The sequence below is a fragment of the Camelus bactrianus genome, chromosome 3 (assembly GCF_048773025.1).
Source record: "Camelus bactrianus isolate YW-2024 breed Bactrian camel chromosome 3, ASM4877302v1, whole genome shotgun sequence".
Classification (NCBI taxonomy): domain Eukaryota; kingdom Metazoa; phylum Chordata; class Mammalia; order Artiodactyla; family Camelidae; genus Camelus; species Camelus bactrianus.
The window spans coordinates 49,028,689-49,053,308 of record NC_133541.1 but is presented as its reverse complement, the minus strand read 5'-3'; the positions used below and the strand labels follow the sequence as shown (position 1 = coordinate 49,053,308).

The 24,620-nt window shown below is 44.9% G+C and overlaps 2 protein-coding genes across 6 annotated transcripts in view; one reads left to right on the top strand and one right to left on the bottom strand.

Moving 5' to 3' along the window:
* The window catches only part of MRPS27 (mitochondrial ribosomal protein S27), a 116,261-nt gene extending 113,612 nt beyond the window's left edge, over positions 1-2,649 (top strand). For 2 of the 4 annotated variants that reach the window (XR_012504782.1, XR_012504780.1), the window contains one exon: positions 2,099-2,649. The gene's annotated coding sequence lies outside the window, so the exon portion shown is untranslated. Of the gene's footprint in view, positions 1-1,073 lie in introns of all 4 variants that reach the window. The other 2 variants (XR_012504781.1, XR_012504779.1) reach the window with 1 other exon arrangement.
* The window catches only part of MAP1B (microtubule associated protein 1B), a 93,995-nt gene that overhangs the window by 16,820 nt on the left and 52,555 nt on the right, over positions 1-24,620 (bottom strand). Inside the window, exons 1-3 of one of the 2 annotated variants that reach the window (XM_074359525.1) lie at positions 10,935-11,577; positions 7,817-7,899; positions 5,261-5,401 (exon numbers count right to left, since the gene is read on the bottom strand). In XM_074359525.1, the coding sequence (XP_074215626.1) occupies positions 5,261-5,392 (132 nt within the window). In that variant the 5' untranslated portion in view covers positions 5,393-5,401; positions 7,817-7,899; positions 10,935-11,577. Of the gene's footprint in view, positions 1-5,260; positions 5,402-7,816; positions 7,900-10,934; positions 11,578-24,620 lie in introns of those variants that run through there. The other variant, XM_045512375.2, reaches the window with a different exon arrangement.

The following is a 24,620-nucleotide window of genomic DNA, read 5'->3' as shown; positions in this document are numbered from 1 at the left end:
CGCTGAGGCTTTAATATTGAAATTTAAAAATTAAGTTTACTTCATTTTGATTTTTGAAATTCCACCTTGAGGAGGGTGGTAGCTAAGGGTACGATCCAGCAGTCAGTCATTAGCTCTTTTTATGTGAAATATGTCATCACCAAGATCAAAGAAAAAGTCAAAAGACTTGAGGAATACCTCACCTCTACCCAGAGAGTTTCTGTGAAAGGAAGGAGATGAGCCCCAAAGAAAACAAGGCTGCACAGAATTCTGAGGAAGTCAGGTATTGACAAACAGCAAAGAGGCCGGTGAATGGAAAACTATGATGTACAAGGAAGAGCAGAAAAGAAAGTTGGCACTGCTGGTCAGGTTTCTTTTCAGTGAGAGAAAACCAGTTCCTTTGGAAAAGCAACAGGGTACAGTGCATGAGACGAGAAGGCCGTCTCAGGCTGCAGAGAGCCTGTCATGAAGCAGACAGATGGAAAGCGTCAGGGAGGAGGAGGAGGAACAACTGCTAAGACCTGGGAGCTACACAGCAGAAACAAAACTTCCACTTCCCCCCAGAGCTGGCTTCCAGACCTGTGTACCAGCACACACTCTGGAGAGTGAGGGCCTCAAGGGCAAAGACTGGGTCTTCTGAGGGCCTGCTCAGTCAACGCTTATTCAAGGAACACAGAACAGTGAGGCAGAGCCACCGATGTGAGTAGCGGCAGGGAAACGGGGGCTTCCGCCAAAAGACTCAGGAAATCATCTAGTAAATGGTACCTGGTAGAACCTATTATATTAAAAGTTCCTGAATAGGAGGAAACACATCTTCCATATCTCCATACCATTGCTATCTTTGTTTCCCCAGTACATCATCAGGCTCCAGAGGTGTCTCCTGACCCTCATTGAATTTGGCCAATTCAATACAAGCTATCCTCCTGCACTGGACACTTGGGAAGCGACCAGGACCTGCTAATACTTCTCAAGCATACCAACTGCTACCCTCCCTTTGTGCTTACAAAGATGGGTGGGAGGGAGACAGTATTGAAAGAAATACTGCTTGGGGCAAAGAGTCTTTTTTGTTAATTACCTTTCCTAATTAAATGCAGGCATGCTGGAAGAGGAAGGAAGATAGAGGAAATAAATGACTTTACTGCAGATAATATTAATGAAATAAGATCTGAATTTTTAAACCATAGCCTACTAACTACATTTCCTTTTTTGATTAGGTTATTTGCTTGGCTAATGAGGGAATACAGCAGGCAGACTATCTGTGTTTTAGCAAGACGTTTAACAGGCTCTCTGGACAGTGTGATAGCAGAATCGGGGAGGATTTGTAGCCAGCCATACAAATCCTGCTGCTTAGCATCAACCTAGAGGGAGGTCCAGGGCGGGCTGCCTCAGGGCTCCTTTGCGTCCTGTTGAGTACTGACTTGGATGCAAGTGGTGAAGGCATGCTTATCAAATCTGTGAATGGCATGAAAATGGAAGGCATAGCAGAACGTGGGATGGCAGAATTAAGACATTTAGGGAAGCTCTTGATATTGGGATGATGATGGCTATACCATCTCTAACGGGAGGCATTCTAAAGGGATAAATGTAAGGTCCAATAAACCAGCTGGGAAAGCAGGATTGGGAGATTGCAGCTTATCAACAATATCCATGGAAAAGACTAGGGGATTTTAGTTGACAGTCAAGTGGATTTATCATAAAGCTAAAGAACCTTAAATGTCAAGGCTCCTCACTGGCCTGGGCCCCCTCCCAAAGTCCTGTACTTAATTGTGTACTAATAATTTAGTTTTCTTTTTGTTAAAGGGAACCTCCCCACCAAACTTTGTAAATCAGAGTTCCTCGGAGCCTACATCCCCTCCTTGCTGACATTTAATTGTGGATAGTGACGATCGAAAGTTACGTTTAGACTTATTGAATAGAAGATTATATTGAAAACTACAGAAGTCACTGGCTCTCACAATCCTAGTCAGTGATCTCTGGAGTATGGTGTCCACTGTGAGTCGTAACATTTTAAAGAAACTGGACCAAAAACAAGTTGAAATTGCTGGCTCCTTCTTCTTGGCCTTAACCGCTAAATGCTACCCCTGGGCCCCTTTCTCTTCTAATGCATTTCTCCCCCTAGGCTGCATCATCTATTTTCTGGTGTGCTGATGGCTTCCACATTAATATCTCCAGCCCACTCTTAGCTCCCCGTGCTGTGGACTCCTGCATCTGTTTGATAACACCAAGGCACTGAAACGTGGCCTAGACTGAGCTCCTGCATTTCCCCAACCCTGTGCCTCCTGCCTGCAATGGAACAGGTTTGAAGGACAGTGACCAGAGAATGTAAAGAACTTTTAACATCTTGTTTTATGAAGAACAGTGGGTAGAACTGAAAAGGTTTAATCTGGAGGGGAAAAAAAGCTGGCAGGCTCGGTGAAGGGTGTCTAAGACACTGTCATATGGAAAAGTGATCACGTTCCTTTCTGGAAGATACGATGAGACAAGTAAGGAAAAACTTTCTAACAGAGAGACTAAAAAATGTTCCCAGGAGATGGTGATTTCACCATCCTCAGATTTCGGGGAGGGATGGATTTGCCAGATGACTGTTCTAGCAAAGGGTCTGGTTTTGAATTTGACCTCCAATGACTAAGACTCCCCAAACCTGAAGCTTAAAATGCACTGATAATTCTACTTTTCGGTCCATTTACTTTTAGCTGTTCTTGTTTAAAAATGTGTCATTTTTGTTTTTTCCCAAATCGTGTTTCTGGTTTCTCTGGATTGACTAGCATGTATCAAGGACTAAATAAGAGGAACAAAAGGAGACACCAAATGGCCTTTAAGATCCATCCCTTAGTTACTGAGTCATTCTGTACTCAAAACCTTCCAAAGCAACAATAGGCAATTACAGCTCTAAAGGCCTGGTAACTACTGGCCTAGTCCAGGGATTTGCAATCCACTTTGACTGTGGCTTCCTTTCATCAAAGTCCACAATGTCAAAAAGCTAAAGGCCCAGGTGCTCTGGTTGAGACAGGAGAAATAGAGTGAATTCTACCCAATATCTTCCCCTTCTCTTCTCTTCTCCCACCAGCTCTGACACCACTGACCTAGTCTGTAAGGGAAAACTCTAGAGAGCCTTCAGCAGGTGTTGTGCATTACTCTCTCCAAAGCATCTGGGTAGGGGTTACAGGGCTGGCAGAGGAGAATAGGACAGAGCCTCTGGCTTTAATGACATCTGCCTGGTATAATGAAAGCACATGCCCTTCCAAACCTGCCCCAGTGATTAGAACCCTGGAGAATCTGCCGTTGGGTGGAAAACCTATTTTCTAGTTAAGGCAATTGCTTTTTCTTCTGTAATTAGTGGTAAATGCTGATATACGCAGTCCACTGTGCTAAAATTCTGCTTTCATGGGCTAGTAAAAATGACTTAAGCAGCAATATTCACAACACTATGCCTTATTAAAAGATAGATATTACTTGGGGTCCTGATGGGTGGATTGTGATACCCTCTGTATTTAAAATTCTGGCAATGACAAACCCTTTCCTTTATGTATGTCCTCTGCTCTATTTTACTGCAAACAAACTAGTGACATAGGGGTAAAAACCAACCACTAGGAACTAACTGGAAGTACGCAGGAATGTAGCAGAGGCACCCGTGTGCATATAAATGAGCTGAAGTTTCAGGCCTAAAGCAAGTCCTTGAACCACCTACCCGTGTTACTAGGCCACGGGGCTATTTCCAGCTCTCTGCAGCTCTCTCCCTTGCCCGAGGCAATAGTGTGTGTGACCTCTGAGCTACCAGACAAATGCCCAACTCTCTGGGCACAACATGAATAGGGGGACACAATCTTGCAAAAGAGTCTGATGTTGCCAACTTCAGGGCAGCAGGCAGAATCAGAGCACTGGCTTGGGAATCTCAATGCAACTAAACAAGGTTGTACCCAGCCTTTCCTGCATGTGGGTGCAATGGCTACGAGGCGAATAAGACATGCAGCGTGAACTCTGGCAGCCTTGGAGGGAAACAGACAATAACCCTGCAGAAAGACAGGGCGAAAGCCTTCACTTTGAAGTGGTCAAGATGGCTTTCTTGCTGTGGGGAGCTAGGGCTGTCTGCCTCAGGACCAGATGACATCACACCTTCTGAAAGCTAGGGTTTCAAACGCTAAGTAAAATGTTCCTTTTTAGTCCCCCCAGTGAGTGAAGACTGCAACGCGGTGATGTCATCTGACCAGTCTTTTTACAGAAAGCCTCCAGGTGAGCCTAACGAAGCTGGGCGATTTGTTTATAGCTCCTGCCAGTGAGGGAAAGTACACAGAGACCTCTCTGTGAAGCGCAGGGCTAAGGAGGAGTGTGCAGAAAGACAGACGGCCCCTCCCAACACCCACAAGACTGAGAGGCCGCCATCTCGGGAAGTTCTCAGGGAGATGGTTTTAAATTGATACGGTGGTAGCCCATCCTGTCAGCTCATCCCTCAACCTCTGCATATGGAAAATCTGTCAGGCCCAGTCTGCGGAGGTGACAGCTCTGAATTGTGGCTGTCAACTATAAACGAATAAGCAAAATGAAAGAGGCACGTGATTTTGGAAAGATGTTTCCCAACGGGATCAAGTCTCAAGCAGAAATAACCAAATTAAACATCTCTGCTCTGATTCTATCCGAAGACCACTAACATCACAGAATTTTCAATGCTTCAAGTGCATCATCCTTGAATAAACTATTCATTAAAAATATTAAAGATCAGGCTTTGGTTCGGCAACTTTAACTATCTTTTTCTTGGGGCATGGCACATCCCATTTTCCTACATGCCTCCCTTTCTTGGGCTGTTAAGCAGCCCAGTTCAAACACTGGGATCAGGCATTAAAAGTAAGAGAAATCAGAAATAATTAGACCAGGAAAAGTAAGCACGTGTACTGAAAGAGATTAAGGCAGTTAAATCCTAACCCAAATCCAAGAGATCTTGGGAGTATTCTTTCAGACAACAGGCAACCTGGGCTTTCTTTTGGACTCTGTCACTTCAAGTTTCTCCAGCATCTTTCCCATCTGTAAATTGCTGGCTATTCCAACCCCTCCTCCATCTGTGTCTCGGGCACATTCAGAATGGTTGCAATTAATTACAGATGAGTGCTTGAAATCCTCCTGGTGCTGAACCACAGAACCACGGTACGCTGGGTCACGCAGTTGCGCTATTTCAGTGTGACAGCCCCTTCCCTTCTCCGGGCTCCCGCGAGCACTTTCAAAGAGGAGCCTAAGGCCACAACAATAACCAAGCAACTGTGAAGCTTGAATACTACCAGACAGAGCTTACCTCTTGATCGGTAAAAATCTCTATGAAGTTCTGGAAGGAGAAAGAGCCGGACTGCAGAATGAGCTCTCCAGTATTTTCAAAGCACTGCCCAGTCAGCACGAGCAGCTTGTGTCGGGCGGCGTCTGTGATCATTAAGCGCACCTAAAACAAAGCAAAGGAGCAGGATGTGAGCCATGGGGAGCCCCGACAGCCCGCCTTCAGCACAGAGCTGGCCCTTGGAGCACTTGAAGTTTCTTACCTGCAAAAATCATCCATTCCCCAGTACTCAAATTTCCCCTGGGGTGTTGGACAGGGCCAATGACTGTGGTCATCAGCTGCCCATGAATGCTATCTTCCAAGATGGGCTAGAACCACCATAGTAGCAGGAGTTGACTTTCTCCCCTTAGTTTCTTTGTCTTTTTCAAAGCAGTCTCCACAGCTGGTGATCATTTGTTCCACAGCCGTGTCTGCTAGCAGCATGTGGTCTGGGAGCCACGAAAATCTCACAGGCTGACTCACCAAGTACAGTCCAGGTCCCCCAACTGCTGCCTCAGGAAACAGGGTTCCAACTAGGGTCCAGGTCAGCCCCTCCCACCCAGGACCCCTTTCCTTCCAAACCATACACCAAACACACAGCTCCAAGAGCAGTCTCCAGTGGGATCAGCTAGGTGCCTAACATTGAACTTGAACATAAACAAAAGGCTGTCCTGATTGGGAATCTTTTAAATAGAGTTGTAAATGGTTTGCACAAAAGAGCTCTGTTCTTTAAGTGGCAGAGAGCCAGCCTGTCCTTCAGCAGAAACACCACTCCAAGCACCAAGGTGTTCATTTGGGCCCAGCTCAGTTCAGCACAAACTGACTGCCAGGCACCATGCTCAGCACTAAGGGAGGGATGCACAGTAAACAGGACATTACCCCTGCCCAAGAACGCCACAGTCTGACCGAGGAAACACACATGTACCAAAGCAACTGGTCCAGCCCCATATGCTCCACAGGCGAGCCTGGGTTCCTTAAAGAAATTCCTTATTTTTTCCTTCTCCATTTCTCACAGCTGTTCGAGGCAATCTGCCTGCACATATATTCATCCTTCAGCTTTTCTCAAGTTGTATTTACTTCCTGATTCTGTTGGCCACAGAGATCGCTAGCCCACCACTTGCTGCAACCTTGTGCCTTCATGGATTGTCTAAGAGGTCCTGCTGATCCGGAGCAGACAAGTGGGATCAAAACAGGCTACATGATGAGAGCCAAGAAGTGGACGCAACCCCAATGTGTACCAACCGGCAAATGGATAAACAAAAGTGTACACACACGATGGAACAGTATTCTATAAAAGGGAATAAAGTACTGATACAGGCTACAATGTGGATGACCATTGAAAACATTATGTAAAGTGAAATAAATGAAGCCATATATTGTATTACTCTATTATCTGAAAATATTCAGAATAGGAAAATCCATAGAGGCAAAAAGTACATTAATGGTTGCCAATGGTTGGGGCAGTGGGGAGAGACCAAATGACTGCTAATGGGCTTGGGGTTTTTAGAGGGTGATGGACATGTTCAGGAATTAAATAGTGATGATAGTTACATAATACTGTGAATATACCAAAACCCAATGAATTGCATACTTTAAAAAGGTGGATTTTATGGTGTGTGAATTCCATCTCAATTTTTAAAAACAAGCTATAGCCACAGAGATGCTCAGCATGGGCAGAAGAGATGCTATGGATAATGGAGGCCCCCGGCCATGTGGCTATTCTAATGTCTAATATCCTAAGAAGTAGCTCAATCTCAAAGGTACCAAACAGCAATAAAAACAGTGGGAAATGAAGATGCATCAATGCTCCTGGCCTGGGTGACCAGGGATTCTCAGTGTCAGCCTGGTTCCTAAAACAGTAGGCTCTGAAATAACCACTCCCTCTGGCAACAATTTCATATGGTGCTAGTAAAATATTAAGAAGAAGAACAGCCAGCATTTAGATTTCAGCTGTCGTGTGCCATGCTCTGTTCTAAGCACTTGACGCTTCTAGGCACAATGTTAAATGGAGGCGCTATTATGGTCTCCATTTCACAGAGGTGGAAACTGAGATGAAGAGACAGTAAATTGCCTGCCCAAGGCCACCATCTAAGTGGCAGAACCCAGGCCATGCCTCTGACCCTTTGCTATCCTTTTACAGCGATAAGGGGGTGGGCAGGATGGCTCTGAAGGAGGCTTGCATCTGGGAAGCCATTTTTCTCCAAATTTGGGTCATGTATGTCTCAGCCTGAGGGCTCAGAGTCTATTTCTCCTGCTCCATCCCAGCCGGACGCCATCCCAGCAACACACCATCCATGTCTATCCGACATTCCACACCCCCTTGCCTCTGCAAAACCCTCCAGTTCTGGCCAGCATCCTCCACTCTGTCCTTATTGAAAGGGACAGTCTAGGGTGGTACGGATGCAGAGAAGCAGCCACTGACCAGGAAGCATCTTGGACCCAGAACGTCTCTCCCTTGTCCCTCGCGCCACCTGCCCCAGCCCCCTGGGTCTCCATCCACTGTGTGAGGCCCTGCCTGAGCCCGTGGAGCCAGGTGCTTACCTCAGTGCTGACTGCTTCATCTGAGGGGTTGATCAGGACCACTGTTTCTAAAACGTCACTTCGGTGATGCAGGATCTTTTGTCCTGCAGGCACAAAAACACAGACAAAAGAGGAGACCTTTAGCTTTTCCGGATTAAAACCGCCCACCTGCTTCTGGGACAGCAGAGGCGTTGCCACCCAGGGCACCAGGACTCTCCACACTGTCCTGGGAAACACAACTGGTGTTACTGAACGGGAGTGGCTGGCCCCAGCGGGCTCCTCCCAGAGCTGGGTCTGTGTGGTCCCAGCCCCGTGGGCTCTCACAACCCTCTGGTTGTCACAGTTGATCACCAGGCTGCCTCTGAGCGTTAAGGGCGGGTTTTCATCTGAGACAAGGGGTGGATGCCAGGAAAACTCGACAGGGCTCTCAACACTTCCTTTCTCATGGTAATTGGGGATGTTTCTCCCTATCGGCCTTTCTTCTGGTGAGGCCGGTGCTCAGATTAATTAGGAGCCCTATTGTGAAATGAATGACATCCAGAAACCCCAGCTAACAATTAGCCCAACAACCAGAATGTGTCTGAGGCGGGCTTACAGTCTGTTGGGGTATTCATTGATTCATTCACTTGCTCACAGAAAAGTGCAGGTCCTGTGAGCAAATGAAGAGGGGGGAACAACTCTCCCTCTGGACACAGTGGCCACATTACCCCCTAAAGACAAGCACAGTTGATGGAAAACAGGAAAGCAAGGTGCTGCGAGGAGGAAGGAGCCTGTCTAAGGATGGCTGACATTCTGCGGGGCTTTTGGCTCCTCATCCCTGGCTCCCTACACCTGAAAGGAACATCTTATGGCTGAAACAGCCTCCAGCCAGAGTCGACTGAGGCCCACGGACGACTTTCTACAAGCTTCTCCCCACTCAGACGAGGTGCAAGTGACCAGGCAGATGTGTGGCCAGAGTGGTGATACTTGCTCTGCCAGTGGGCGAGGGACAGGGCAGCAGGGTGCCCCTCAGACAGGCCGGGGGCCGGGGAGAGACACATGGTTGGAAGGACAATGAAACTCTGGTAACAGGAGGAACTGGAATCTGAGGGAGACAGACACCAAAGGAGAGAATACAAGAGAGAATTCCAAAAAGCAACCGCTTGCCAAGAAAATCGTTCTTCATAAAGCTAAAACAGAATTTCTGTATGGCCTAGCAATTCCACTTTTAGCTGGGCTGAAAGTAGGGACTGGAAATGATACTTGTATGCCGATGTTCACGGCAGCGGTATTCACAATAGTCAAAAGTTGGGGACAACCCAGGTGTTCACTGATGGGTAAACAAAATATGGTACTATCCATACAACGGAATATTATTTGGCCATAAAAAAGGAGTGAATTCTGCTACATGCATCAACATGAACTTTGAAAACACTATGCCAAGTAAAATAAGCCAGACACTAAAGGACAATTGCTGTATGATTCCACTTCCATGAACTACCTCAAATAGACTAGTTCATAGAGTCAGAGAGCAGATGAGAGATTACCAGAGGCTGAGGGAGAGAGAATGGGGAGTTACTGCTTAATGGGTACTGACTTCCTCTTTGGGGTGACGAAAAAGTTTTGGAAATACTGGTGATGTTGGAAGACACTGTGAATATAATTAATACCACTGAACTGTGTACATCTAGTAATGGTTGAAATGGCAAATTTTATGGTTCTTATACGTATTTTACTAGAAATTTTTTTAAATTAATACCGCAATGTATCAAAAACTGTTGAATAGCACACTTTAAATGGGTGAATTGTATGGCATGTGAATTGTATCTCAACAAAGATGTTAAGAAAAAAAGAAGGCAGCTTTAGTGAGGGCTTTTTTTTTCTTTATATCATCAAGGACCAGACGTACTACAGAAACAGAATATGCTGAAATACTTAACACCATCGCATTGACAAGCCCATTTTCCTCCATTGTCTTATCTTTCTTAATAGTTAATATGTATCAGTAAACCCATGTAAGAAATGGAAGAAACCCAAACTAAACAATAATGGTGTCAGGCACTGTTCCAAGCACCTCAGAAGGAATAACTCACTTAATTCCTAGAACAGCTCTATGACACAGGTACCACAAATGTCCCCTTTTACTGTTGAGGACAATAAAGTGTATAGACAAGAACTAACCAGCCCCAAGTCACACAACTGGAAGTGGTCAAGCCAGGACCTTCACCCAGGCTCTCGAGTCCTCCACTTCACTGCTCTGTGGACCCGGATTTGGCAAAACAGACACAGTACAGACGTTGAATGCCAAAGGAGAGCTTGGGAAAAATCCAAAGGAATAAAATCAGAGATATGCGTAAAGAAGCAAGAGGCCAGAAAGCATTAAGAGAAGGATATTGGCAAAAAGAAGAAAACAAAAAAAGCAAAGTTGGCAGAACACCCACATAAAAGAAGGTAAAATTGAGGGAAAGTATATAGTATTTTACTCCAAATGCCTGAAAATGAAGAAACTCCAAATAGAACAATGTCATACAGTTTGAACAGCAGAGGACTCAGCCTCAAGAAAAATAATTCCACTAAGCCATGGGAAAGAACGTTAATTTACTGTGAATGCCGAAGTCTGTAATTTACTGGATGTGGCTTTTTGGCTTAGTCGGTTTTGCTTTTGACAAGCATGTGCATTTCAAGCTAAAGCAAAAGAACATCAAACTGAATAAGCAAATGATAAAAAGACAATCAGCAAAACATAGAAAACCATTCCTTTTCTAGGTCCCTCCATCAGTGGCCTCCTTGAAACAAAGACTTAAGGAGCTTCAAAGCCACTGCATTGAGACAAAATTAAGCAGAAGCTTAAGACTAAGGAGAAATGAATGTTCATTTCCTTGATCGTACTTTTGATGTGACTGTTTTCAACCCACAAAGACTCAGGGAGCACAAGGCCAGGGTAAGACTGTGGTCGTGCTTATCCTTTAGGAACCTCAGAAGTAGACTGAGCGAGGTACGCAGAAGTGGCTCCCTCCTCAGAGCTCTTTTCTCTCCTAAGTGACCTACACAGCGCCCAGACCCCACACACCGCACCTGTCCAAGCACGGCAGCCCAGCACCCCTCCCCCAGACACGCAGCAAGGATGCCTGCTGTCCAGGCCCCAGAAGGGGATTCTTACCATCCTCAAGAACTTCCTTTCCTCTTTGGCTTCATCACTTGCAAACAAAACAAATGCCATGTGACAGCTGCCGTTTACCTCTACTCCTTCCAAGTCAGTTTTTGGACCTGTTTGCTCAGGAATTCAACCAAAGATGTTTTTTCTCTCCATCTTTGGAAATACTGACAGCAGTGACACAGACGTGCACCCAGATACCATGGCTGCTCCGTGAACAAAAGCCTTTTTATAGGATTGGATTTGAATAAAGGAGGGGATTTAAAGAGAGAGAAGCTTCAAGCTCTTGTCACGGCCAACTGTTGGCCAGATTCTCGCCCCGAACGATGTAACCAGGGGCCGGGCCTTCCTGGCATCTGGCAAAGCCAGGGCTGCAAGAGGGGCTGGTGCGCCCTGCCCCAACCCCCGCCTCCCGGTGGGATGCCAGCTCTCCTGGCGGCAGGCGGCTCCGGGCTCAGGCTGCTGGGACGCTCACAAAGTCGCATATTTGGGGAATGTTTCACACTGGGAAACAGGCCAGGCATTATGAAGGAGAGGCCACCACCCTCGCCTGCAAAGGTCTCATTCAGTTGCTTCAGAAAAGAAGTTCCCAGGAAAGAAAGACAACACAGTCGCAGCCTCTCTCTTTACCATTGTAGCCTGCATTCTCCAGAAACAGCTCACAGGGAACCCATGAGGCGGCCCTGATGAATAGCCAAGTCTCCTCAGCACTGGTCTGGGGGAAGCAAACGTAGGGGCTTGAGATGGACCGACTGTGCCCCTCACTCCTTTGGCAAGAAAGAGCCTTTGAGGGCTTCCCCACAGAACTCAGGGACAGTTGTGAGGCTCAGTCCTGGGCGGCAGGGAGGGCGCTGTTATGTGACAGAAAGGGGTCTGCTCCACCCTGGAATCAAAAGAGGAAGGTCTGGGGACCCCTGGAGCGGCAGGGCCCGCGCACACAATGAGACTTTTGTCCGTGCACTCCAGAAGGCTGTGCCTGAAACTCACACAAGCCTATACTTCTCAGTTATTGTTGGGCTTTTTTTAATTATTGAAAATCTGACAGATTAACTCAATCTATGTGGTTTTTAAGATTGGACTGTTCTACTAGTTTATGTTTTACTATATCCAGGTGACTTTTAAATCTCTGAAAACAATGTTATTTTCTAGGTATACAATTATTATGATGCTTAAAAGGTCTCTTCTCCACAGAGTTTAATTTATTATTCACCTAAAGACACACACACACACACACACACACACACACACACACACACACACAACACACAGGCTGTCTCCTGGTTTTGGAAGGGGCCGACCATGGCTAAATTGAAAAACACCCACTCCTGATGCACAGCTATAACCAAGCCCCATACAACTCAGAGCCTTCTAGCCTGCACACAGCTGGCCCTCCGCTCCCACGCACGTCAGCCCCAAGATGCAGTGGCCCGGGAGGCGGCAGCGTCTCTGCTGGGGTCCCAGCAACACCAGCAAGGGTCTCAGCCCAGGCAGGCAGCTGCTTAGTCAGACAGGCAAGTGCAAAGGAGAGAATTCTGGGCCCCAGGTGCAGAAGCATCAAGAGACGGGAGAAAACCCGTGATGAAAAGAATAACTAGTAATGCTAAAAGCTTTTAAATCATCTTTAAAAGGCCGATAAATGCATGTCTTGAAGGTGAATGTGTAATTTCCATTTCCATTAATGACCACAGTCCAGAACTTTATCCCTACCCCTTGTTTTTCTTGAAGAACAAACACACACTTGCAAACACAATCTAGAAGTGGGTATTGAAAAATAAAGGAAGCTTCCATATCTATTCAGTACTGAACGGTTAAGGTGAAGCGGGTCCTGACTCCCTGATACGGATGGACCGGTAACCAGGATGGAGTCAGAGTCGGACGTCTGTGCACAAGCGCCGTCGGCCCACCTGCCCCCTGGTTCCTGCTGCTGCCCTGTCTTCACCCACCAGGTCCTCTGGCCCCTGCCCTGTTGAAAACCAGAGTGTACTCTTTGGAAAAGTAATTTTATACATGATCCAGCACTAGAAAAACATCCAGTGTGAAGCAGCAGAAATCTTAGGGTTAAAGAAGATTCTAGAGTTAGAAAGGGAAATGCACGGGGTAAAGAAGGCCTAGGATCATTTAGCCAGAAGTAGGGTTTGGTAGGCCACAAGCACAGAATGTCTCAAGGTCAAAGTCTGTTCTCCACAGAGGGAAGGGAAGTAGGGAGGAAAGACAGAAAAAATGAAAGCAATCAGAGTTCTCCAACTCTACCTCTTCACCAAAGTGGATTTTTGAAGAGGAAACCTCTCACCTCCAACCCCTATGTGCAAAAAACAGCCCCCAGGGTAAAATTTAGCTATGAAAGCAAGAAGCAAATGGTACTCAGTGCAGGAACTAAAAGTTAATTACCAACAGGTCTTCCAGCAGCCTTTAATAGCAACTTTTTATAATGTCCAGGCCTCCTTTCTGCAGGAATCCACATAATAAAGCAAATGTGCTAAGAGAAGTTTGAAGGGAAAGGCAGCTGGTGTGGAGGGAGGGGGATGCCTGCATCAGCCGCTTTCTAGTGACTCTTCCTCCCAGCAGCCTCACAGAAGTCCTTCCATCCCTCTTGACTGACACCAGGGCACAGAGCAGGCCGAGGCCCGGCCTGAGTGGCGGGAAGGTGTCGGCCAGGCTGCCTTCTCAGAGGGAGGAAAGGAGGAGCAAGTCAGGGGGCTGCACAAGCAGCACAGGATGGGTTCCCAGGAGCCTCTGATGGTCCTCCCTGTGCTCCTGTGCTCCCACCTCGTCGCTGCTAAGAGGGGAAACAGAGAGAGAAAGGGTGGACATGGGTTCCATGGTCACAGTGCTTCTGTGAGGACGCAGTGAGCAGAGTCCCTCCCAGGTGCCCCAGCACAAGGGCTCAGAGGACGATCCAGGAGGAGGGCTCAGGAGCCCACCTAACAGAGCCAGAGCCTCCCCTGGTTTCTTGGAGTAAGAAGTCACCTCAGCCCAGAGGGAGAAGGTGAACACGGGGCAGGGAAAGAACTCAGCCCCTAGCCCTGCCCACTGAGGCGCCCTTGAAAAAACAAAGGTGCTGGGAGACTGTATCTCCTGATCCCACAGTCCCCAAAGACCAACAGCGTCAGCGCAGGACAGAGATGACAGATTCCCTCCCCAGGGAAGTAACCTCCTGCCGCTGGAGGGAGCTGATTCCCCAGGGCCCTCACACATCAAAATCAACTCCTTATCTTTTGTTTATCTACTTTATGTATAGTAGTTGGTATCCACAAATCCCAGACTCCTACTGTACAGCACAGGGAACTATATTCAATACCTTGTAATGGCCTATAATGAAAAAGAATATGAAAAGGAATATATATATATAAATGAGTCACTATGCTGTATACCAGAAATTAACACAACACTGTAAATCAACTATACTTCAATTAAAAAAAAAAATCAACTCTTTATCTCTCAGCTCTTGCAGCTCTCAGCCTGGGGCTGGGAAGTGGGGACCCTTTCTAGGCTGAGTGTCCCAGAGGCAATGGGGAACACAGGTGGGAAGACGGCAGAAGCATAACCCAGCCCTGCAGGCTGGTTTTCAGGTCACACACGTGCGGAAGCACCTTCCGCACGCTTCATGCTGTCCCACCTGGATCAAAAAATACCTAAATATGAGGCAAATACATGGAAGTGAGAACATCCAACTCTGATCATGGGAGAGCCCATCACAAGAATGCAGCGGTAAACCCTTTGGCACGTAGAGGGCTTCAGAGTTTCTAAAGCATTTTGTTATTTGGGGTAGTGCCTTGTTTAATCGTCACAACACTCCTGTGATGTAAATGGTCTTTGCCCCTCTTCATGGACCAAAGTTCCAAGGTCTGGTGACTTGCCCAAGGCCACACAGTATAGGAGCGCAGGACTAGGACCCGTGTCACACGCCATGCAGCCACTCATGGCCAAGGCTGTGACATTATTATTTTCTCCTAATCCACCTCATCCAAAATAAAGGTTTTCAAGTTGTGATGCCAAGATTCTCCTTTGTATGAGGTAAACATGCAGCCTGGGTCAGCCACTGGTCAGCCAACGCCTGCTCAATCATTCACCCTCCAGCCGGCAAGCTGGCCTCCCACACACACCACAAGGCCAATTCCCTCTTTGTTTCTGCTGAACAATCAGAGCCCAGTTCTCTCCCACCTTTCCCCTGCTATTCCTGGAAATGGCATTTCTTTTCTGTTGGAAATATTTTGTTTGTTTGTTTCTGCATTTGTTTCAACTCTGATGTGTGTTCCGGAATGTTATACCGTTCTCTAAATTGTCAGTGTTCGTTTGTGTGTTCTAGAGAACTCAAGTTACATTATAAATAAGTTCAGGAGACTTCCTATTTTTTTTTTAATTTAAGTAAGTTGATCATTGCTTGGGATTTTTTTAAAAAAAAAAGACTTAAATATCTTTTGTTGTTACAGAGAATTTAGTTATTATAGAATCTGAATTTATACCTATTTTTCCTCTACATTTCCTGGACTGAACTGTTTCTTTTTTGTTATCATTTGGTTTGGTTTTTCATGTGTCTGCTAGTTCTTCCACCCCATCCTTCTCCTAGGTTCTCTGCCATCTTATGCGTTATGTTTCCCTGACCTTTAGATGCCCAGATAAGCAAACAGCCCAAACCAACCAGACTTCCAAGCTCCCTCCTTGTCCCAAATGTGTTCACGGCACACAGATGCAGGCAAACCGAACCTTCGAGTGCCAGGCAGGTCCTCTCGTTCCTGGGGGCAGAAGGAACCGCCTGCATTTCCATCCCATCCTGCTCTGGCTGCTCACACGAGGAGCTCAGGCCGTGGGGAAACGGGATGCCAGTGGGCAACCAGCCTGATTCCTTTTGCAGGGTTCTTAGCGCACCCTCTCTCTGCGGGGCTTTGTCCGACCCCTCTTCTCCTAGGTTCTCTTCTTCCCTTCTCCCACTCCCCCTTTTTAAAGGTCTCAAGGCAGAGGAATGAGAAACCAGGCTATCAAGGGTTAGAAGTGGGAGACAGTGGAAGAAAGACATCCCTATCTTATGCCCTGGCTAAAAGAAGTAGAAATAAATCTCATAGATGGTGTTGCTAGAAGCCTGACTTTCTGGAGGACATCTAAAGAGACACTGTAGCGCCCAAAGTTGGCACCAGCTAAGGGTGATAACCTGAAGGTTGTTTCTTTAAAAATGTCCAGATGCGACACACTAAAACAAAAAAGTACACCTAGTGAAAGGCAATGTATTAACCTGTCAGGGGAGCCAACTCCAGGTCTCGTGAAAAACAAAGATCAACATATACCTAGCAACTTTACCATCTGCAAAGCACTTTCCTCTGTGTTCATGCATTTACACTTTGATGAAGGTGTTGCAAGTCTATGAACCTGGTCCTCTGGGCTACAGCGAGGTCGGGGGTTTCAGTACCCTGTTCTGAACAAAACCTGCTGCCGACAAAGAAAAATACATTTGCTCCTCATACACAAGACAGGAGTCCCTTCTGCTTCTAAGATGCAAGGAGTCTAACAGCCAGAGAGGAAACCTCCTACCCATGAGCCTCGAGAAGAACTTGCCAGTCCTGTGGTAGAAGGAACCAGAATTTCCTCATCTCACAGAATGGGGGGACCCAAAGGAGCCCTGGTGACACCCCCCCCACCCCCCACCTCCGTCCACAGGAGAGAAAGCCACAGCGGTCAGTCACAGTTGTGTTTGTAACGGATGCAAAAGGCAATTCCTACGCACATTGTGACAATTCTATCTGGGGATATGTGCTAAAATACTAACGTTACCTTTCATTTGTGATGTACTTCATGGTTTATAAAATCTTTTTATTTGCATGTTAGAGCATCATAAAGATCAACTGTTAAAATTATTCCTTTTTTACAGATGGGGAAATTGAAGCTGATGAAGCAGGTTGTTTAATAAGAGTTAGCTGTCTTATCCAGCATCACAGAGATAAAATAAGCTTTTGAACTCAGTTTTAAATCAAGCCTAGCTGAATCCTGACTCCTACTCTTGTCACTGCCTCACAATGCTTCTCAGATTGTTTTAGGAGTTCACAAGGCCCAGATCCTTACTTTTTAAAAATAAGGTTTATCTGAGCTATATTTTCTTCCATATACGATAGAGTACTCCCAGAATTTGGAACCTAGGTTTGGGAATTCTTTGTTTTGAGGGGTACCTGCCATGTGCCAAGTACCCTGCCAAGAATTATGTTAAACCATAAGGTTGCCAATATCAGTTACTTTTTAACTCAAAAATAACATTTTCCTATGGTTCAACAATTAGACCTCACTTTCTTGAGATCAGAGTAAGTTTCAGAGAATGTTTTTTAATCTTACTGCTCTTTTCCTGCCTTTGTAAGAAATGTTACATTCCCTGTTTATTAGGACAACGTGGCTTACTTAGAGAACACAGTTTTCTAAAGTTTAACTTGGGCAAATTAGTGCTACCTTCATAAACTAGCACTGAGATTAAAACATGAATGGGATGCTATCCCTACCCCAAAGGGAAGAGAGTTTAATGGGGACACTGGAGTTTTGACAGCGTCTAATTTGGGAGATGTAAGTGAGAAGTGTCTGATACCCAGTAGGAGCTCAATCAATATTTGATAAAGGAATGAATAATAAAAATGGTTAAGACAGATTGAACAGCTGCCCGGTGTCAGGCACTGATCTAAGTTATTTATGTGCAGTTATCGCATTTAATCTGCACATTAACCCTATGAGAAAGTCATTACTCCCACTTTACAGAAGAGGAGAATGAGGCAGAGGGCAGTTAAGCAACAGCCCAAGGGAGTATTAATGAAGCTAGGATGGAAACCTGGGTGGTTAGTGTCCAAAGCCGAGGCTCTTAGCCATTAAGTCATTTTAAAAGGGAGGAGGGACGACCAAAGACAGTTTGATTCAGGGACTGCTGAGACTGGCGTCTCTCCTGTGGGAGAGCCAGGTGGCTCTGTCCAGTGGGCAGGCAGAGACGTGGATCTGATGCTTGGGCCACAGGCGGACCAGAAGCACAGGTCTGGGAGGCACCAGCGTATTTTAAGTAATGCTCTTGGAGAACACAGAAAGAGCCTTTTGCTGAGAACAGTTTTGGGAAAATGCCACTATTTCATGTGTGGCCAAAAGCAGGAAAGAGCTTGTGAAGGTGACAGAGAAAAACATGAGAGAAGTGATGGTGCATGGTCTTCTCTGGTCACCTTCTCCCCCGGCCCAAGGTGACCTGTAACTGCAGTGCTGTCCTGACTTACAAACTTAAACCACCTCCACACAGAGGAGAGTCGAGGTAGAATGTTCCAAAGACGTTACATAATCCAGTAATAACTAGCACCTGCTTTGCAAATTCAACCCAGAGCATACTCACTTTGACCTATGATTTCACTGCCGCGATACACTGCTTAGCCCATGGGCATGGCTTTATTTTCTGTCTGGGAGACATATGCCTGGTGGGGGGAAAAGACTGTAGGCTGGCAGTTCTTAAGAGTGTAATATTCCCTGCTGTCACCTGAGAAGTTAATAAAAATGCAGAAGTGCATGGCCCACCCTCACACGGTCTGATTCAGGAGGGGTGGGTGGGGCTTGGGACTCCGCGTTTCTGTGATTTCTCAGGTGATTCTGATGGGTCTGTGCCCCCTTCTTTGAGAAACAAGACAGTATAGATGCTGAACATGCTATCCATCAGCTTAATAAGTGACCTTATTTTAAATCATCCTCACATCATTTTTATGTATTACTATCTTAAGGTCTGAACAGACTCTAGAATTATTTCCTCTGAGAGCAAATGTGATCATAAAGGTTCAAACAACTTTTCCCAGTAAGGATCAATTCTCAGAATCATTTGACAGTTTTATCTGACATTTAATTTGCGATCAAACTCCTGCCATTGATCAAATCCAGGGAAACGGTTGACTTTTCACCCTCATCTGTTACTATTCAAAACCAAATCATCACACTACTCAACCTCTAAGCCAGCTGCCTTAAAAACAAAAATTAAATTGGTCCTTTCTGTATTGGCTGTTAAAAAGGAAATTAAAAAAAAAGAAAGAAAAATACAAATAGCTGACATAACATACATCACATCTACTATCTAATCATTACCAATCCCTTGGGAGCTTAGCCCTGCACCAGGGAGAAACAGCATGAGTGGGATTTTTCCCAGTAACGTCCCAAGGGGGCAATGCTACCCGCAGTGACAGTGCCAGGCTAGGCACAGCAACCAGCTTGGTGATCTGCCAGGAGGGGCTTAAGGTCAAGATCCTGACCAGGAAGTATGAGGCTCAAGGGACCTGGTTGGTCTCAGAGAGTTGGTCTCAGCTAAAGTGGTACCTCAGCTGCCACCATCTGTAGCAAGTAACAGAAAGGTGGACACTCCATCTTATGTTCTAGCTGGTGTGAGTAACCCTGGTCATATCCGTTTTTTTTTTTTAAATTGAAGTATAGTTGATTTGATTTACAATGTTGTGGTAGTTTCTGATGTACAGCATAGTGATTCAGTTATACATCTATATATAAATAAATAGTTACACATCTATATATATATATATATATATTCTTTTTCATTGTAGGTTACTACCAGATATTGAATACAGTTACCTGTGCTATACAGTAGGTTCTTGTTATTTATCTGTTTTACACTGAGTAGTTTGTATCTGCAAATTCCAAACTCCCAGTTTATCCCTCCCCACCCCTTCCGTCTTTGGTAACCATAAGTTTGTTTTCTATGTCTGTGAGTCTCTTTCTGTTGTATAAATAAGTTCATTTGTCACTTTTCTAGATTCCACATATAAATGATATATGATAATTTGTCTTTCTGTCTGACTTAATTCACTTAGTATGACTGTCTGCAGGTCTGTCCATGTTGCTGCAAATGGCATTATTTCATCCTTTTTTTAATGGCTGAGCAGTATTCCATTTTGTGTGTGTGTATATATATATATATCACAACTTCAACTTTATTTATATATAAATAAAAAGGAAATGCCATCTAGCTCTTTTTGTGTGATTAGGGCCAAAAAATATCCAAAAGTGTCAGGTGTTGTTTTTTCCACAAGTGCACCATTTTTTGCCTCTGGTCATTTAGCCACCCCTTAGGATTCCTTAAATAATTACAATAGGGCATCATCAGGAAGATTTCATCTTGATTTTATATTCAACTACAAGGTCTTCACAAGGTCACTGTGAATGGGGTGCCCCTGCATGTTCCCATACCACATCTGACCTTCTGTGGGAGATTGTGGCTGGATGACTACAACTGCAGAATTAGGAAATTTTCATGTAGGAAACAAGGAATAAATTCAGGACCGTGTAATTCATGTTTACTTAGCAGAGATTTGTTTTTGACATGATTCAATCAAATCTGGCTAAGGGGCATTTTGAGGCACTGGTAAATGTATTCTGAACCAACAGAGGTAGCTCCCCTAGAAAAAAAAAGCCCGAAACCTATGATGCAGAAGTGATTCCAAAAGGTAGTCAGTCAAGCAAATCCTACCCTCTTCAATCATTTTTTAAGAAAGACTCTGAAATTCCAGTTTAGGAAAGTTCAAGGAGGAAGGTAGGCAAATCGGGGTCTTTGGACTACATTGAGGTATCACCTCATACCAGCCAGAATGGCCATCACTAGAAACTCTACAAATAGTAAATGCTAGAGAGGGTGTGGAGAAAAGGGAACCCTCCTACACTGTTGATAGAAATGTAAATCGGTGCAGTGACTATGAAGGACAGTATGGAGGTTCCTTAAAAAACTAAAAACAGACTTACCATATGATCCAGCAATCCCACTCCTGGGCATATATCTGGAGAAAACTCTAATTGAAAAAGACACATGCACCCCAATGTTCACAGCAGCACTATTTACACTAGCCAAGACATGGAAGCAACCTAAATGTCCATCGACAGGCGACTGGATAAAGGAGATGAGGTATATATATATAATGGAATACTACTAGGCCATAAGAAAGAATGAAATAATGCCATTTTCAGCAACGTGGATGGACCTAGAGATTATCATAGTAAGTGAAGTGAGAGAGAAAGGAAATATAGTATGATATCACTTATATGTAGAATCTAAAAAAAGATACAAATTTTATTTACAAACCAGAAATAGACTCACGGACACAGAAAACAAACCACAGTTACCAAAGGGGAAAGTGGAGGGAGGGATAAATTAGCAGTTTGGGATTAACAGATACACACTACTATATATAAAATAGATAAACAACAAGGACCTACCATATAGCACAGGGAACAATATTCAATTTCTTAATAATAAGCTATAATGGAAAAGAATCTGAAAACACACATATTTATGTATTATATGTATAACTGAATTACTTTGCTGTACATCTGAAACTAAGATTGTAAATCAACTACACTTCAATTAAAAAAATAAAATTAAAAAAATAAATTGGGGACTTTGCAAAAACTTGCTCTTAAGAAAATCTCTAGATTTTAACTTCTGTGAGAAGTAGCAGGTTCTCATAAGAAAATTAGCATGCATACAATCGCTCTCTACCTTCCTATGTCGTATTACTCTCTTTTGGTTAATTTTTATGTATTTATACACTTAGAATAGATGCAGTTTCCATACATGTGCTAAGCAAAGTTCTTCCAATGCATTACTCTTTGTTTTTTCACAAATAAAATGGTATAAATTTGTCCCAGTGAAAATACCCACAGGTAAGCCGGCTCTGGAGAAGAATGGATGGAATCACGCTCCAGAGAGTGTCCTCTGCTGAAGGCACAGAGCAGAACTGAAAGAAAGGACATTAGATTCTCTTCTAGAAAGGAACACACTGAACACATGCCCATTCATTTTGGAGTAGAGGCTGTCACTGGAGACGCTAGAAAGGTGAGACGGGCACAAAGGTTGTAGCAGTCACTACTGGCTCGATTTAAACTCAAAAATCAGGAAAATGCAAGGTTTCAAAATTAAGGGTTGGAAAGGCAGGAGCGGAGAACACTGGAGCCCTCCCACCTCAGCTCAGTGCGTTGGCGGAGCAGCGCAAGCTGGACAGGGGTGGGAGCCAAACAGAGTGAGCAGCAGTCCAACAAGAGGAGGACCTAATCTTGTTCCTGCTGGTTCCAGCTCCTTCAATGACAAAACGACTCCAAAGCCCTGGAAATTGTGATGTGGGTCCTGACTAGGATTTGAAGCTTGGGAATTGTTTCTCAAAGAGACCGGAACACTGGGCTACATTCCTGTGAGGCTGGAGTGCAGGTCAGAGCCGGGAGTATGCCAGTCACGATCAGGGGCTGCACAAGTGCACTCAGAGGTTCCTGGCTCTTCCCCAGCTCTGGTTTCGTACCTTCGTATAAGGTTATCCTCTATGGAGAGCCAAGGACCAGTGGGTTTACTGCAGTACAGACAGTTATTTTGCAAACCACACTGATGAAAAGGGACCATTGTACATCCTGCCCCCAGGCACATCCAGCGGATCTTCCCTTTAAAGCCTGACTTTTTTTTTTTTTTCAATGAGGAGGTACCAGGACCCCAGAGACCAGCAATGTCTGTCCTCTCTCAGAGGACTATTCTGGATCAGGCTCTGGATGTGGTTCTCGAAGCAGCTTCCTAACCGAAATTGGACCAGAACACCAGCTCCAGATGAAGAGAATGCTCTTCCTCTTACAACTTTAGTCTTTGCAAAAGGAATCTGCCCTCAGACAACCAGGACTTGGGGGAAAATGGGCCAGAAGAGGATTTCAGTATATAAAATAGAGGCCTCCCCACACCAGCACTTGACTACGTATCCAGTATGTTTTGTGCAGTGTGACTAAATGTTTAATCTTAGGACAGAAAGCTTTGTAGGAATCTTAAAACATCTGAAAAATCTTAAATTTATGTCACTTTTTTCTTACAATTCTTAAAGGATATAAGCTGATGCTTTAATGTGTTTTCTATACTGTGCTGGAAAACGTCTACATTGCTTTGCTGTCATACCAAGTTCATTATGAAATTTCCTAAATGTCTCATGTCTACAAAATTGCTTTAAAGAATATATGACATCTTTTTTTAATTATTAAAAAAATTAAGGGTTATGGGGCAAAGAGAAGTTAACTTACCAAGACTTCAGCCCTTGGGATTTTAATGTCAATGAAAGAAAATATATTTCTCTTCCCTAGCCCATTTTTTTTTCAATAAAATGGTGGTGCATTGTGATAAGCTTCATTAAAGAAACCATTATTTTAATATGTTGGTCTGTTTTTTATTTGATTTAAAGAATGACAGTAGCCCAGGGGTATCTAGTGGAACACTAGTTACATGGTTTGACAGGTAAAAAAAATATACCGAGTGAGACTTTTCCTATTAATGGATAATTATTTAAATGAACTCAATTACATGCCCTCCTCAGTTTGCATCTGAGTCTTACGGTCTACAGAGAGGTGCCCTGGGCAGAGAAGTCAGAGAGAGAGAGAACCCACTAACACTTTCTTATTAATATTTACTGGACGCTACAATAAATCTTCTGGGCTTTCATCTTGCTAACTTTATATTCTTTCCACTGTTTAAAAAAAAAAAATTTCAGACTATGGGAGAGATGCTGCCAAGAGCATCATCCATAGGAAATCATACCCTCCCACTCACTTATTTTCCATAAGGTTGCATGGAAGAGGGAGGTGCTGATGGGGCAGAACGCTAAGCCATTTTGTAAATTTGAATTCTCTGTTTCCCTTTGTTCCTCCTCTTTTTTGTAATGTCTGCATTTTGGCATTTCTGCATCGCCTCTTTGGTTTCAAAGCTTTCCAACTAAACACTTCCCGTGGAAAAAAAATAAAAGGAAATATAGTAATTAGCATACATTATGTGGCTGAAGCAAACTAGCATACTCACAAACAAGTCTGTGTGACAGACAAGTCGGCCCTGTTTTGTCTCCCTTCCTGGACGGCCGCTCGGCTCACAGCCCGCCCCTTCCCCTCCTCCGCTCCCAGCTTCCCGGCCACCTCACAGCCCCGCCAGCCTTACTGGCTCGTTAATGAGTTTCTAATTCAGTTTTGGCTCTGGAAGCCGGCCAGCTGCTGCAGCCTGGGTCTTGTATTTCTCTTTCCACGTTATCAGAGAGCAGTCCACAAAGACAAGTCGTGGTACCGCTAGACTTGCGGGGCCTCACGTATATCACAAGGCCTTGCTGGCTGCAGACAATAAAGGAGCTAAAGGCAGTCACCCCAGGGAGCCCGTGTGTTGTGTGGGGAGAAGGAGGGAGACACCTCTGGGTGCTTGGAAGCAATTTCTAGGGAATGGACACTGCTCTGCTATCACTGGGCTCTAGTCCAGCAGGAGAGGGAGAGGAACCAGACCACATGGAATACTCTTTGGGTCAAAATTACGTGCTTTTTACACACAGGTGCCCTTCATGTGCCAGGACCCTGGAATGCTCTCCACCACGATTCCAGTGGCCAAGTGTCTCCTCTCAGATGCTGGAAGTGGATCCATAAGCTGCCCCTGTCCCCGGATTCTCATGAGGATCATGAAATAGCAGTGCTGCTCGGAGGGAGGTTCTGTACGAGCCAGAGAACCTACAACTCTGGGAGAAAATGTTGAGAAAATGCTGTGAGACTTAAAGTGCTGGGACATACCTCATTATCATGCAGTTTTCACACCACAGTTATGGAAATCTGTTCTACCCAGTCTTTCTGGGTTTTTACATATGTTGTTCCCATTGTCTAGAATACTAGTCTCCTCCTGTTTCCTTGGCTGCTTCCTAGGTTCCTTCGGGTCTTGGAGAC